The sequence below is a fragment of the Gymnogyps californianus genome, chromosome 4 (genome assembly GCF_018139145.2).
Source record: "Gymnogyps californianus isolate 813 chromosome 4, ASM1813914v2, whole genome shotgun sequence".
In the NCBI taxonomy this organism is placed as follows: domain Eukaryota; kingdom Metazoa; phylum Chordata; class Aves; order Accipitriformes; family Cathartidae; genus Gymnogyps; species Gymnogyps californianus.
The window spans coordinates 83,071,712-83,087,151 of NC_059474.1; the positions used below are offsets into that span (position 1 = coordinate 83,071,712).

The 15,440-nt window shown below is 42.7% G+C and overlaps 1 protein-coding gene across 2 annotated transcripts; it reads left to right on the plus strand.

The window, feature by feature from the left end:
• Window positions 1-57: 57 nt before the first annotated feature.
• NUP54 (nucleoporin 54) lies at window positions 58-15,004 on the plus strand. Of its 2 annotated transcripts, XM_050896463.1 has the most exons (13): window positions 58-109; window positions 4,146-4,157; window positions 4,436-4,519; window positions 4,645-4,779; window positions 5,502-5,731; window positions 8,559-8,746; window positions 9,642-9,838; window positions 11,555-11,609; window positions 12,177-12,270; window positions 12,763-12,870; window positions 13,260-13,379; window positions 13,733-13,843; window positions 14,190-15,004. In XM_050896463.1, exons 1-13 carry the CDS (start codon window positions 58-60, stop codon window positions 14,316-14,318), a joined length of 1,515 nt encoding a protein of 504 aa, XP_050752420.1. In that variant the 3' UTR covers window positions 14,319-15,004. The 2 variants fall into 2 exon arrangements, with proteins under 2 accessions (XP_050752420.1, XP_050752421.1); XM_050896464.1 differs by lacking the exon at window positions 4,645-4,779.
• Window positions 15,005-15,440: the final 436 nt, after the last annotated feature.

Genomic DNA, 15,440 nt, shown 5'->3' on the forward strand with positions numbered 1-15,440 from the left:
GACGGTTTGTTTCTGGCCGGACCCGCCGGGGCGGCACGCCCCGCCAACGAGCAGCTCATGGCCTTCAACTTCGGGGCGACGGCCGGCGCCGGTGCCGCTAACCCGACCGGTGAGCGCGGAGGGTCCCGGGCGGCGGCGGCGGCAGCGGCAGGAGCCGGGAGTGGGAAGGGGAGGGGGAGGAGCCGCCTTCTCTCCCCGCCACGCGCCCGGCGTGGTAGCCGAGCCCCAACGGTCCTGGGCTCGCGTGCCCACCGCCCCCGCACGTGACACGCAGCCCCTCAACGGTCGCGGGGCGCGCGCGCCCCGCCCTCAGCGAGAACCGGAGTCCTTCAGCGGTGGCGGGACGCGCGTGCCCTCTCCCCTCAGCGCGATCCGCAGCCCCCTCAGCGGTGGCGGGGTCCCCGTCGCGTCCGGAGCGCGGTGGGCACGGCCGTGCGGAGCTGTCCTTTCCTCGGCGGGGCTTTGGCAGGGCCGGGTGTGGCCGTCCCTTCTCTCCTCTTCTCGGCGGAGCCGGTGAGGTGCGAGGTCCCCCGCTGTTTTCTCCCGCCCGCCTTCGGTCGAACGCTGTCCCCACCGTACCGGCCGGGTTTTGTTCGGTCTTTTTTTCGTCCTCCCGCGTGAACGGCTCCTGCGCGGTGGTGGCGGGTCCGTGGCGGGAGGCGTGCAGGGCTTGATCTTGCCGAATGAAGAGTCAGTTGCTCTCGGGGCGCTTGTGATGTGGTGATGCACGCTGGTGCCTGGTTAATGCTGCCAGGTCACTCGGATCATCGCTGTTGATGGCAGTAGTGTTCCTGTTTGGATGAGATGCTCTTGGAAGTTAATTGTTGAGCAGCGTAAAAGACAGTGCTTAACTGGTAAAGGAAGAAAGACTTTTTCCCTCTTGCTTTGCTGCCATCAGCTGATTGTCAGTCTTGGTGAAATGTAAGCCAGAGCCTTCCTTACTTTCACTTAGTAAAATAATTATTTGTTGGTTCTTAAAGTAGACACTCTGAGTAGGTCTTTTGGACAGGGCTCATCTTCACTGCAGTTAGCCTGGGCTATACTGTGTGGTCTTCCACTCTGGCTGGTTTAGACACCGACTTTCTGGCCCCATCTTAAGTAAAAGATGTTCGTGTACTGCTTGTGTGCTATTACAAGGTTTATTGTGCTCGCAGACCAATATTAGAGGGAATTCTGGGATCACGCCTCAGGACTTCCCGTTGTCTGTCTGTCTGTCATGAACCTGTTCTCAGCTACTCCTGGGGAGGGAATCGGGGAGCTAAATGTATTAGCATTTTTCTTAGCACTGGAAAACTTGGATGCATCAGGTAAGTCACCAGCAAGCGCTGGAGCGGACAGATTTTGCCAATGTAACTTGAATAAGTCCGCCCTGGAGTATTTGAGGCACGCATGGTGCCTCAGTTGCTGGAGTTGTATTTTGTGGTTATTCTGCTATCGCTGCTCATATGTGGGTATGGTATTAGCATGAGAATAGTTTATTCTTGCCTTCCTGATAGCTTATGAAATAATTATGCTACGACCAGTTACATTAGTACAGATGCAGCTGTATCGAGCAATCTTAGGCGGTTAAAAATTACTCAACGGGAATGTTGAATCCTGTGGATATTTTCATGTATAGCTTTGAAATAAGATGGAAAAAATGTTAGCTGCTTTATGTGCAGTATAGTTGAAAAATAACATGGTTACAGCAGTGATATAGGGGGAATGGGTTAAACAGAAAGCTTTTAACTGTCCTCCTTGTGTTCAATAAATAATGTTTAATGCCAGTTAATATCTTACTCTTGTTTTTAACTATGCCTGTCTTGTCTGTGGTGATGGAAAAATACTTCAGCTTTTCTTTCCTGAAACCTACCTTTTACTTAGAACTAATGTTACCTTGCTCTTTTTCTGCTTCCCGCTTGTCAGGATTTGGTGGGCTTGAAACTACAAACTCCACTGCCAGTGGGTTTAATTTTGGGGGTTTCGGATTAACTGCTAATCCTGCAGTGAATTTTAATATTGGGAATTTCGGTGTTTCCACTACCTCAACTCCACCATTCAATTTTGGTAACAGTCTGGCAAGTGCAGGTAGATAACGCATAAATACTTGTTTTGTAATAAATGTTACTAGCAGGGGTCCAAGAATTACATTCCTATCTGAGAATCTGTGTTTAGTACTAATCTTCATATCCAGTGAAGACTGGAGATGAAAGCTCTGGAAGCGGAATGGGTTTGAGAGCTGTAGGCTCGTAGGGTTTTTTGCCTATTAAATTCTCAAGAAATCGCTGTTGAGGAAAAATAACTGTGTACCAAATACTTAGTCTCTGAAATGGAAATGAATTGTGGTAACCTACCAGTCTGACCCAGTCTAAAATTGAGCCTCGATTACCTAGCAAAACGGCAACGTCAATTCTCCGTTCAGATCTAGGCAATCATGAACAATTGCAGAGCTGGTCCCTAACGCCATGTTTCCTGACATGAGATTCTTGGACTACTGCAGTCATGTTTTTCATCTTCCCCTGTGTCTCCTCATTGGCCTTCCGTTGGCTGTCATGAATGCACTACACCTCAATAGTTTCTGTGGAGAAACAAATTTTATACGATCAGCACAAAATGAACAGCCCTCGCTGTAATCTGTTTCCTAAACGCCGTTCTGCACCCTGAAATAGCACGCATCCCAGGCTCCCGTTAAGAGATTCTCTACGCTTCTGGGAGGATCTCCTGCGTGATGTGTGCGCTGGGTGTGGATTAAGAAAACTGTTCATGGCCCTGTGTAGATCCATCAGTTCTGAGCGATCAGCTGATACAATTTCAAGTTAAATCTTTCCCATTTCACATAAAAATGCTTAACTGTATGGATTTCTAATGCTTTTACTCATGTAGAATTAGCCCGTGGGGTCTTGTTGCCGCTGCTCGTATAGGAATTATATTCATTCCACAGTGTCATTGCTCCCTGTGTTAGCATACTCTTACCTGTTTTGTGCACTCGAGGGATCTGGTTTTGTTTTTATTTGGTATGAACGCTGTTGGACTGTATTTCTTTAGCTGAATTTGAGCTACTCTGGAAGAGAACTTCGATACTTAATTTTGTTTAGCAATTTGCACTCTTAGATCCTTTTTCAAGAAATGATGACTAAATTTGCTGCGAGTACAAAACTACCTAAAAATTGTGTCATCTGATGGTACTCCCGCTAGGGTTTCTCACTCGCTGATAGGACTGAAACTTGAACGTTACAGGGAACAACTTCTTATATCCACTCGCATTAAGATGTTTGCTGAATGAAAATAAAATGCGATTGCATGTCAACTTTGGTTTAAGCTTTTCATTTTGTATGTATACAAGAGGACGGTAGGTGTAGTAGGTCGAGAGAGACACCTTTTTTTTTTTTCTTTTGCTATTGATGGGTGAGTTAGCAGTGGCAGCATCTTTTTGACAAATCCTTTGTAGCAGACTGTCTGTCTTCATTTGAACACGTGTAAAAACAACTTGAAACGGAGAGAACTTGGTTTTCCAGGTCAGAAGTCCACAGTCCACAGGCTGCACCTTGGGCCAGTGGTGCTTTGGCACCACCGTAGCAAAGAGATGGTGTGGTGGCATCCAGCACCTGTGCAGCCTGATGTGCTGGGAGGCTGTCCGGGCCCATAGCACTTGTCTTGGCACAGCCACCCTGTATCTGGGCACCTCTTCTAAGGGGGCGAACGGGAAGTTGGGGTTCTTGGGGCTTTCTCTGGCGCAGTGAAGCTCAGGCCCTCACTTAGGTCTCCTCCTGCTAGCCAGTGACTGGTTTTCCTGAAAATCTGTGGAAGGCTGATTGATTTTGCATCCGTCTTCCTCTGATAGTGGTTGAACCTCAAAATGAGATTTAATGGGGAGGGTGATAGGGAAACTAGGCTTAAAAAAAAATACCTTGTAGAATTTTACCTGTGTATAGAAAGAAATCATTGCTGTGACAGCATTCCCATGTAGGCACAGCGATTGTGTGCACTCTAGCGTCGGGCTTTACTTGATTAGTTTCTATTTTAGCTCTTAAGAGGTTAGGAATATTTAAAAAGCTGACAAAACGTCAGAGAGTTTATTAAACACTTAGCAACAACATTGACTAGAAGTATTCCTGAGAATGAATCTAAGAAATACTATTATTAGTTGTGTCTCTCACTAAGAAAAGCACGTCCTGCTGGTAGAGGAACGGGATGTTAGTTAACCGCTGCTTTTTTATTTGCATTCTTGACACGCCGTAGATGTATTGGCTTTCTGGTTCACGTTTTCTCCCCCATTTCCTCGGACAATGAACTCGACACCCATGATGAATGTGAACTACATGCTTGTAACATAATACATCCATCTGTCAACATCTCTTCTCATAACATCCCTCGAAGCGTGCAGTTTATTGTCATGTTGTGCACAGCTGCCGCTCACAACGTGCCGTCTGGCTTACTTGCCAACTTTGTTTGTTAGGTGCGTTTGGAGGATTTGGGACAACTACCACCACTGCAGGACCAGCATTTAGTTTTTCTGCTCCCACCAATACAGGCACCAGCGGTAAGAGAGTAGAAGTCTGAAAGCATTTGCTTTAGAACAAACTGTAGGGCATCAGCCCTTCACAATAATGTTTTGGATTGTACAGGTGCTATTCTGGTTTTTTTCAATAATTCTTATTTCCCCAGGACTCTTTGGTGCTACCCAGAACAAAGGCTTTGGATTTGGTACGAGTTTTGGCACAGGAACTGGAACTGGCTTGGGTAGTGGGTTGGGAACTGGGCTAGGCTTTGGAGGCTTCGGTACCCAGCAGCAACAGACCAGTAAGTACGGCCGCCTCTTGATTTACCCCTTCCTTAGCAACGAAAGCATAAGACTGCAACAGGCGCACAAGTAGTGAGACAGAAGTATATTATAAAAGGAGGCTGTTACACTTACCTCTTGATTGATGGAGACTTCTCAGAAATTTGGCTTTTGAAATGCCTACGTTTGCAGCCCTTGCCTTTTTCTTAAACTAGAGCTCAAGCAAGTTTCTGAGCTTCACCCTTGAGTTTCTGACAACAGAATTCACCCTTGTGGTTTGGCAGTGGTAGAAAGAGTAGTTACTGAACTGATGTTGGCAGTCGTGGCGTTACTAGAAAGGGGAGAAAAACAGCGTTGATTTTAGTTTAAATGTGAGTTGGGTAATGACCAGCTGCAGGCTCTGAGTCCACTGAATTTATAATAACAAATCTACCCTTCAGATTTAGATATCGAAGGTGCCAGATGGTGTCATGGGTGAATAAAGACGTCTCATTTAAAGAAAAAATAATAAATCTTTTCTTCTAACTCAGCATTCAGGAACTTCTGTTGCTGATGAAGATTGGGTGTAAAAAGACACTTTTCAAAAACATTATCTGATATTGATTTATTTATTCTGTACATATATTTTGCTTCTCAAAATGTGAAAAAATGTGATACCAATGATACACAGATGGTAAGCATTAGCGGGCGAGTCTGTCTTGGTTGGTAAAGGAGTTCGTTTGTTTTTCTTCATCCAACACAGCATTAGGAAGTGGCTTGTTCAGCCAGCCTGCTCAGACACCTGCCCAGTCGAACCAGCTCATCAATACAGCCAGTGCCCTCTCGGCTCCGACACTCTTAGGAGATGAGAGAGATGCCATTTTGGCTAAATGGAACCAGCTTCAGGCCTTCTGGGGAACGGGCAAAGGGTACTTCAACAATAACATCGCTCCAGTGGAGTTCACGCAGGAAAACCCCTTTTGCAGGTTTAAGGTATGGAGTTGTTCAGCTGCCCACAAACAGTTCTGAAGCTGTTACTCTGTTTGCTGAGTGTCGAGTGTCTCATGAGTGTTAAATCAGATTTTGTTACTGTTAAGAGTATTCTGAAACAGTATTTTTCCAGGTAATGTACACAATTCTGATGCATGCTAATTAAAAGGTTTGAAGATGTATAGATGCTGGAAATCGGGGTGTTGTTGAGGTACTAGATAATGAGCGCGTATGTGGATCACGAAACTAACCTTTTTCTATGATAGCATTCAGATTAGTGCGTGTGTGGTTGGAGCAGATCTCTGGAAATTAATTTTAATGTGTATTTGTTTAGGTTACAATATTACAGAAACTATTTAAAATAACCTTCACATCTGAAACTGTTAACATCCGAATAAGAACTTCAGGGTCTTCATTGCTTTGCCTACATTAGAAAAACTCTCTATGAACCTGGCTCATGCATACCATTTTAAATAAACCAGCCTTCAGCTTTCTTCTGCCTTTATCCTTGCCGGTGCTAAAGCTGACTCCATTCCTTGTATTATATCGTCAGCAGTTCCAGATCTTGCTTCTCATGTCAACAAAGAATATGTAGCGCTTCGTTCTCCGCAAGTCTCGTGCCTGCTGACTTTCTTGCTAAGCTTCAGACTTGAAAGTGGATTTGGGTCAGGCATGGTGATACCCTCCTTACCCAAGCTGATTCTTTGAAGTGCAAACTTTCTGACCTGAATGTAGGTTAATACCTAATTAAGACTAGTTTTGATGATGCACATCATGCCATTTTTATAAAATATTTGCAGCAACTGGGTGCCTGCATAACAAATCTTTGGCTTCTGTTGCATTACCTTTTTAGGTGTTACCTTGAATATTTTGTTGATAATGCACCTGAAAGCTTACTTTCTAGTAAGTTGTTGCCTGAAATGGCTTTAGAGTTTTCTGGGCTTTGAAAAATTGCAAAGTATAAGTTGTGTGATGGAAAATTGGTTATTTTAAGAGTTTCATTTACCAAAAGGAGTTTTCCTTTCAAGTTAGACAATGCCACGTACTAGGTTTACTTTTGTCCCTATGACTTGAGTATTGCTAATGCCATTATGAATTCACGCGCCTTAAGTGAAACACTGAAAAGTTCGATGTATGCCAGCGATGGCGGATGCCTAAGAAAAATAGTGGAGAAGATGGTAGTGCAGGTATCGGAGCAAAGCGTCATATGCTAGTTTGGTTTATTGCCTCTGTAAACATCAGACATCTGATAAGAATGAAGCATTACCCAAAGGGTTTCACAGGTGTTCAAGGAATCCACTTGTACACGATTCCAGCTCTAGAAGAAATGAGAAGCATGCAGCTCAACCAAAAGTGTGCTTCTAAGGTATGTGATACAGGCCGTCATTTGAAGGACCACAACGAAGTAAAAAATCTGCTCTAGCTTCAAAATACTTAATTGCGTAAAGAAATCGTGAAAGATTTATTTATGTATTTGAAACAGAAATACCAGAGGAGTCATGTATGTGTGGTCTTAGCACTGCTTTGCACATAATGAGGTTTAGTCTTCTGTGTACTGGCAAGTCTTTCCCCACAGTGTGGGCCTCTTTCACAACTGTGAAAGTGAAAGGCATATACTTAAAACCAAATTCTTCCTTAGCTCTCGCTGTTGTGCTCCGTGACAGGACGGCCCAACCGAAGAAGGCTGATTCTGCGAGGCTCACCATCATGGGGAATTACCCTCTGCTGACAAAGACCAGGCTCTTGGGCACATCCCCAACTCATTTCTCTCTTCAGCTGAGCTTGCACAAGGGGAAAGGCACAAGTCACCCACCCACATGCAGTGTCAGGGCCTTAAAAAGCACCCGCTATCCAACATGTCACCAGTGGTATGTTGGTGCAACAGTTCGTAGGCAAGATGAGATGAAGACTGCCGCTCTGCTTTTGCTTATAATGAGTTAACAGTTTAGATCTTTCTTACAAGTCATATGGAGTTTACACTGGAGCCGACAGGGTTTTTTTTGAAACGGGGAAAGCATGCTGTTACTTAGCACAGATGGCAGCAAGCATTTCTATATTAGATTATGATGTTGAATTAAACATCTAACCTAACTACAGCTTTATCACAGCGAGGATGAAATAACATTAAACTTTACAAGCAACTGTACAAAAAACCCATGACAGTTGCTAACACAAGGAAAATTGGCTGTCCAAATTCTTGTGTGAGAACCTTACTTGATGCATGCCTTAGCTAGTAGAAATATTCCGTGTCCATGTTTTGACTTATACTGCCAGGCAAACTGTTCAGATCTACAGTAGGAAAATGCTAAGAAATCCATAAAGAGTTATGGTTAGCTTATCTTTCAATAAGGTTATGTCAGTAACTGTTTTTCATTCAGACATCTGGAAAGGTAATGTTGTAAAACTCTTCTGGAAGTCTAATAATTTTTCTGTATTAAAGTCTGGTCCTCTGGTTTCTTTTGCAACTTAGAAAAAGTGTAAATTTGTAAAATGTTCCTGACTGATACCAGCTCTGAAGTAGCTTAAATACCCTGCTGAGCTGGCATCTCCCAATCCATAGCTTTTTTTTTTTTTTTTTAACATGGGAAATGGATACTTACGAATTTTTTGTAAAAATGTGAACTGTTTCAAAAGCTACTCTACTGGTGGCCTTGCGAGAGAACATTTTAAAGGGGGATTGATTTTATGTTTCTGCATCTCTGAATATGTTGTAACTTAAATTTTGAACCAGTTGCTCTAAAAATTGAGGGGTTTAGCTCCTCCCCTTCATGCCACGTAGATATGCTTTTACTAAGTAATATATCCCCAGTTTTTGTTTGTTCATTTGCAGGCTGTGGGTTACAGTTTAATGCCCAACAACAAAGATGAAGATGGCCTCGTGGTCTTGGTCTTTAACAGAAAAGAAATAGATATTCGAAGCCAGCAGCAGCAGCTCGTAGAATCACTACACAAAGTTCTGGGAGGAAACCAGACCCTCACTGTCAACGTAGAAGGTGTTAAAACGATGCCAGATGACCAGTATGTGAGCTTTACGCAGTTTTGCCTTTTTATCCGGTATTGCATGTTACAAAGGGTTGGCGCTTAGTCTACTCTGTCTCCCTTTCTCCTTGATTTTAGATCTGTTCATCCTGAGTTTGATTTCGTGTCTCTCATTCCTTTGTGTTGCTTTTTCTTAAGGCGTTAAGTCCAATATCTTTCCTGTGTATGTTACTTGCTTTTGCTGGAGTACACAGCTGAGAACCTCAGCTCAGTTCAGGAAATAGGCTTCTCCAGACCCTGCTCGGCAGCAAAAATTGGAGATGAGGATGCTAACCATGAGGGTGGGATAAATACTTAGTATTTGAGGAGCTGTGACGTATTCTTCACTCGGTCATGCGTAAGGTGGAAGGGCATTGGGGTGTATAGTAATAGTGTCTTTGCAGTGTTCCATATCGCAAATGTTTGTTTCAGTGGGAAAGCTGTTCCAAGGCTAGTTGAGCTGGCTCGTTCTGCATGTGTTATCATGTCAGAGTGCTGTCTGCTTTGACTTATTTGGGGGCCTCAGGCTAGTCTGCCCGAAGTACTTCAGCACACTGACATTTCTGCTTCTTTCTTTCCCACAGTTTGTTCGTTCTGTTTTAAAGACCAAAGGTTTCAGGTTATTCTTAATGTAGTACTAGTATCACCACATAATATGGTTGTTAAAACTGGGGGGGGGGGGAAGAATGTAATTTTGTAGGGTATTTACAGCTTTTCTCTTTCTGCCTTGCTGTGTTAAACCCTGCATTTACTGGTACTTTCTATCTCAGTTAGCTCAAGGAAGTTAATAGTCAGCTGGGAGAAGCGGTAACTTTGATTTAGGGTTGTTCTTTATTGTGTTAGTTTCTATACGCTGCTGACCTTTTTCTGACAGTACGCATTTTGTCTTGCCCAGGACAGAAGTGATCATTTACGTTGTTGAGCGCTCGCCCAACGGCACTTCGAGGAGAGTTCCCGCAACGACCCTCTACGCCCACTTTGAACAAGCCAACATAAAATCGTCCCTGCAGCAGCTGGGGGTCAGCCTCTCCATGGCCAGAACAGAGCTTTCCCCGGCACAAGTCAAACAGCTCCTGCAGAACCCTCCTGCCGGTATGTGGTCTGGGGCTGCGCAGGGGCACGGTTGGGCCTCTACTGGGGCTTTTTTGGGTCTCTGGGAAAAATGCAGGTGTCAGCCCACCGGAAAACACCTTTTAAAAGTACAAGCGTTTCCAAGGCACTCTGACATACTGACGTAGTGGTTTTAATTACAGCAGGTTTCCCCACTGAAGTGCAATGATGTAGTCTACCAAGACAGTTATGATTTATCAGTAATATGCCCCACTACACCATACGATATGATTTAGCCATCATAAATCACTTCAACTTGTCCAATTAAAAAAAAAAAAAAAGTTAAATATTAACTTCCTAGTTTTTGGAGGGGTTGCTTAGCCTGTATATGTGGCCACAGATAGTACGTATACAGTTTTGTTTTAGAGTAGTTCAGTGCCGTTCATGCCATTTTATAGGATAATTGTAGCTTATTCTTTATGTCTGTACAGTATCCCATGTAGTACTTGCAGTGAACTCCCTGCAGTGGGTCAGGGAAAGCAGCCTGTGGTTTCCAGCAGACAGTATGTAGCATGTTCAATAAGACCATAGTGTTTAAAAACACAGCAAAAGTTATGATATCTGGATTGCAAAAAGAACTTGGCCTACTCTTCCAGAAAAATCAGAGACAAGCAGCAGTGTGTTCCAACTGCTGCAGCACTGGGAAGTAGTTGCTCTGTGCACAAGCAAGTTGGCTTTCTTCAATGTTGGAGGTGTATCATAAGGCCTGCGTAACGATGGTTGGGCACAGCTTGTTAGTCTGTGACTGAGAAGGAAGCTGAGTTTGTAGGCTGGCTAATCAAGCAGTAAGATGTGCAAGAAGAGTTGTTAGTGCTGAGCTCTAGAGAAGCAGTCACACCCTGAGAGATGAGTTTTGGTATAAAGACAATAGGTTTTATGAGGAATGACCTGGAGTGTTGTGCAGTGAAGAATTTTATGGTAGCTGACTGTTCTGGTCTCCTCTTTAAGCTGCCCTGAAATTGTTAAATTACCAGCACTTTTTTTTTTTCCTTTTTGGCATGTGTCTCTCTGGTCAGAATGTCAATCATCAGTGTTGTCTTCCCCCCAGCCCCCCTTAATGGGCATTTAATAAATACATTGCAGTGAGGTTTGGAGAATGTAATAATTTGCATCATGATGTTGATGTACATGTACAATTAGACTGCTTTTATTTTACGTAATTACTTGATGAAGCAGTTCATGGCAAAACAAGCAACTGTTCTGTCAACAGCTAAAATGCTTAGACAAATCCTGTTAGGAACTACGATAATTCCTACTGGGATTATTTTCCCAACAGGTTTGGTACTTTGATCACGTAATTGCTGGTTTTTTAATATTTTTTTTTTTTTTTTATATACAATAAGCAACTTGAAGAGGAAAGATGACCCAAGCGTAGCATAGAGTGGAAACAATAAGAATTTTCCCCTTGAAGTATGGATTGTCCGATTCGATCGCTTATGGGTTGTTCCTTTCCCATGCTTTCAAACCAGTAGAAGTGCTTGACAGCCTTTTGGACTGAACTTCCTGCCACAGGCCAGCACCAAGACTTTTAAGAACCACCCTTGTTCAATTAACCTTAATTTGTATAACAGTCATTTAGGTTAGCATAGTTCATAGGGTTTGTGTATTTCCTAGCATTTTTCCTGCTTAACAGCTGTAAGATGTGATATCTATTCAGATCTATCCATACTAAAAACTTGATTGTTTGTTTTTTTTAAGGTGTTGATCCTATTATATGGGAACAAGCCAAAGTTGATAATCCCGATCCTGACAAGTAAGTGTAATAGTCTGTCTGAGTATGACAAAAAGACTTGGAAAGGGAGAAAAACATAATATTGTGTAGTACCCTTCAGGTAACTTGTAAGAAACTTACTAGAGAATAACTTTGTCAAGTGCTGATCTCATTGAAGCAGTGAGGGTTACTAGAAATGCCTGTCTAATCCCTTTACCCATTTAGGCACTTAAGGGTTGTCAGGATCAAAAGCCTTGTTTGCATTCCTTGAAGTTGTGGTATCCTCCATTATATGGACTAGTTATTGTGCCTTAGTTTTTGCAACCATTATGGTTTTTCCTCTTTATTCCTGCAGCTGAGAGTGATGTACCCTTGTACCCACCAGTGGTTACAGATAGCTTAGGCTGATTTCTTTATGAAAAAGGAACAGGTTGTTACGAATAGTGAGGACTCTAGAACTTAGCAAAACAAGATATGTTTATGTATTATCTTAATTTATAATAGGCTAAGATTATCTGTAACTGTCTGTTAGACTATTTTCATAATTATTAATCCGTACCACATGTCTAATATAAAAATGTGTTGTAAGAAATATTTGTATTCTTGTAGGCTTATTCCTGTTCCAATGGTGGGTTTCAAGGAACTGTTGAGAAGATTGAAGGTCCAAGATCAGATGACCAAACAGCATCAAACTCGATTAGATGTAAGGTTTCTCATCTTTATCATGACTGCTTGTTGTTGACAAAGGACGTGCTATTAAATGAGCCTCCCCCCATGCTCCTGTGTGTTGAACACTGAAACTGGAACCATGTGCATGGGGCTGTGCCTCTTTATCACTATGTCTTAATGTATTCCTTAATTATATCTTTTGGCCAAAAACTGAGCACTGTCTTTTGGCTTATGGTTTTTTTCAGGTTCAGGCTAATTCAAACCAGCTGAATTAAGTTGCACTGGCACAGACTCTAATTTGGGCACCCAGTTTTCTGATGCCTTCTGAAAATCCCAGTTGCATATGAAAATAAATAGAAACCAGAACAGTAGAGGTCTAGCAAAAAGCTTTCTGAAAGCATCTTTTGTGAGGACGCTAAGTTGCTGGACCGAGCACTGTTTTGAAGCTCCCAGTTTCAAATCAGGACTAATGTGTTCTGTTATCAGAAACTCTAATGACTTCCAACTGACTCCATCTCCTCTGCAGATAATATCAGAAGATATCAGTGAACTGCAGAAAAACCAAACGACAACTATGGCAAAAATTGCACAGTACAAAAGGAAACTGATGGCGCTTTCTCACAGAACATTACAGGTAACACGGATAGTCTAAATAACTCGTTCTGACACAGAATCTAGTGCCAGAAGGCAAACTTGAGAGGGGGCAGGATGACCTGTGCAATCTTGTGCATGGCCAATGTTGAAAATACATTCTCACTTATCTAAATGGTATTGATTTAAGTAACAGGCAGAGCTGTCAGGGAAAGCTTCAGGTGCACAGCATGTCTTACTACTTTGGGAACCTTCTCTCTCACTTACTCAGAAGCTGTGGGACAGTCCTGAGGTCTCGGAGCAGCAGACTCAACGACAGAACAAATCTGATGAGAGACGTGCTGGAGGAGGGCAAAAAGACATGTGGATGGGCTAGTGGGGAAAGAGATGGGCAAAGTTTTCTCTAATGAACCTCAAAGGCTTCTTTTGTAGGTGTTAATAAAGCAGGAGATCCAAAGGAAAAGCGGTTATGCCATTCAAGCAGACGAAGAGCAGCTTCGTGTACAGTTAGATACAATTCAGTGTGAACTTAACGCACCTACGCAGTTCAAGGTGAGTGGTTAACAGAACTTTGCCAGCAACTCTGTTTTTCCCCTCACAAAAGAATGTAAGTTTTCCAAACCATGCTTATATATTTGTTGTGGTAAGCTTTCAGAAGAGAAGTCCAGCAGCATTACTAGGTTGTAGCGTCATGCTCTTTGCTGCGTGAGTGATAGGTATATAAGTATTTTTGAGTTCTCAGAAGTATTGGAGTTGCTTGCCCTTTGCATGTCTCCCAAAAAAAAAAAATTAAAATGGAATGAGCGGCAATGGTTCCTGCTCTGGTGACTGGAGGAGTGGTACATGCTGGAGCTCTGACAGGTGTAAAGGAGTTGCATTTGATTTAAGCCTGTTTCCCTTCCCAGGGCAGACTGAATGAGCTCATGTCCCAAATCAGGATGCAAAACCACTTTGGAGCAGTGCGGGCTGAAGAGCGTTATTACATAGATGCAGACCTCTTAAGGGAAATCAAGCAAGTAAGTATTAGCGGGTAGAATCCTGGAACACTCTTTGAACTTCATAACTTAAGCCAGCTACGCACTAACTGGGAGATGCATCTAGAATGTCATGGTTTTGTAATTGTTTGATGATGATTAAGTCCTTTTTATTGTTCTCCGTGACTGTGCATGAAGGTGGTGTACAAAACCACTCTGTGCAGTTAGGCTATTAATGCAGAAAATGCTGTTTTTCCTTCTTCCAAAGAAATCACGCCAGGTTTTTCAATGTGCCAAGGCCACCAGCCATGGCACCTTTGAGAAATATTACTTAAAATCCGTGAAGTTGAACTATACTCACGCTGGTTTTTAAACTGTCTATCTGCAGCATCTGAAGCAGCAGCAAGAAGGCCTGAGTCACCTAATTAGCATTATAAAGGATGACTTGGAGGACATCAAACTTATAGAACATGGGCTGAACGAGAGCATTCCCATCAGAGGAGGAGTCTTCAGTTGACATGGTGGATGCTGCTGGGCTTACACAGAACATGTTACTCGAGTTCATGGTTCACCTTCCAAGGCTAAAACTGTTGAGGTAAAATAAAACATGTATCTTCTAGGAGCAATGGTATTTTGGCTGTTATCTTTAGAATTAGCAAAGCCTCCTCTAAGCTTTTGAACTTGACCTTTGGAAGGTTTATATTTTATAAAGCTGTATATGCTTTAATAAAAGAAGGAAAACTGAATCTGTTCAGATACCCTTTTACTATAAAACTATATGTACTATTGTACATTTTTTTTCCTTTTTTTACAACAGCATTGTCCTAGAAATGCAGTGCCGAGGGAATTGTTCCACTTGTGACTTGGTTTGTGGAAAGCTTAGCCTGCTTCCATGTTTCTGTCAAAACAATCAAGTAACATCATTATGTAAACAGCTAATTTAAATCATTACAGATACGTATGTTGCTGTAACTATGTCGGTCTCTGCAATACCAGTAGCTTACTGGGGCAAGCTGCAGGAAGTTCATGTTTCCAGTTTCTGTCCTTCCTTTGGACTGCAAGGATCTGAAGGTTATCTTTTTATCACTTTATGTATGTGAATTATCCAAAGCTTTGCTGCCCCTTAAATAACAACAGAATGTCTAGACGTTGTCTTCTGCCTTTTTTTAATTGCCAGAGAGTAATAAATTCAGTCTGACTTTGTAATAACTTGTGCATGGTGTTGGCTCTTTCTCAGCTACATCAGCAAAGCAGTGAAACTGCTTACAACTCCAGGTTAATGCACTTCACTCTCTTCCAGGCACTGCAGGTAACAGGCTATCAAACCCAAAGCCAGATTGCTGCTTGGAAGCCTCAGTCCCCAAACTAAAACACAAGGTCATGTCCCTTAGATCGTACCTGGTACCAAGTACTGCAGGGCACATGGCTGCTACATGCATTGGAGAGACAGCTTTTTTTTTTTTCCCCCTAGTTGCCTTTTTCCCCTCCTTACAAAAGTCACTGAAAATAACTGAAACAAAAATACATTATTCTCTGCAGTAGGAGTTTGTACAGCAGAAACAACTCAAACACAGTAGAGACAGAATTGTTTTGTTATTAGCCACCAAAAAAAAATTCATTTATAAAATTAGAAAGAGAG

Excerpts from the sequence above, each read along its gene's own strand:
- NUP54 (XM_050896463.1), top strand. The coding sequence starts at position 58 with ATGGCCTTCAACTTCGGGGCGACGGCCGGCGCCGGTGCCGCTAACCCG. Across the intron at positions 4,520-4,644 it reads CACCAATACAGGCACCAGCG|GACTCTTTGGTGCTACCCAG; the intron begins GTAAGAGAGTAG and ends TTATTTCCCCAG. Across the intron at positions 12,271-12,762 it reads AGCATCAAACTCGATTAGAT|ATAATATCAGAAGATATCAG; the intron begins GTAAGGTTTCTC and ends TCTCCTCTGCAG.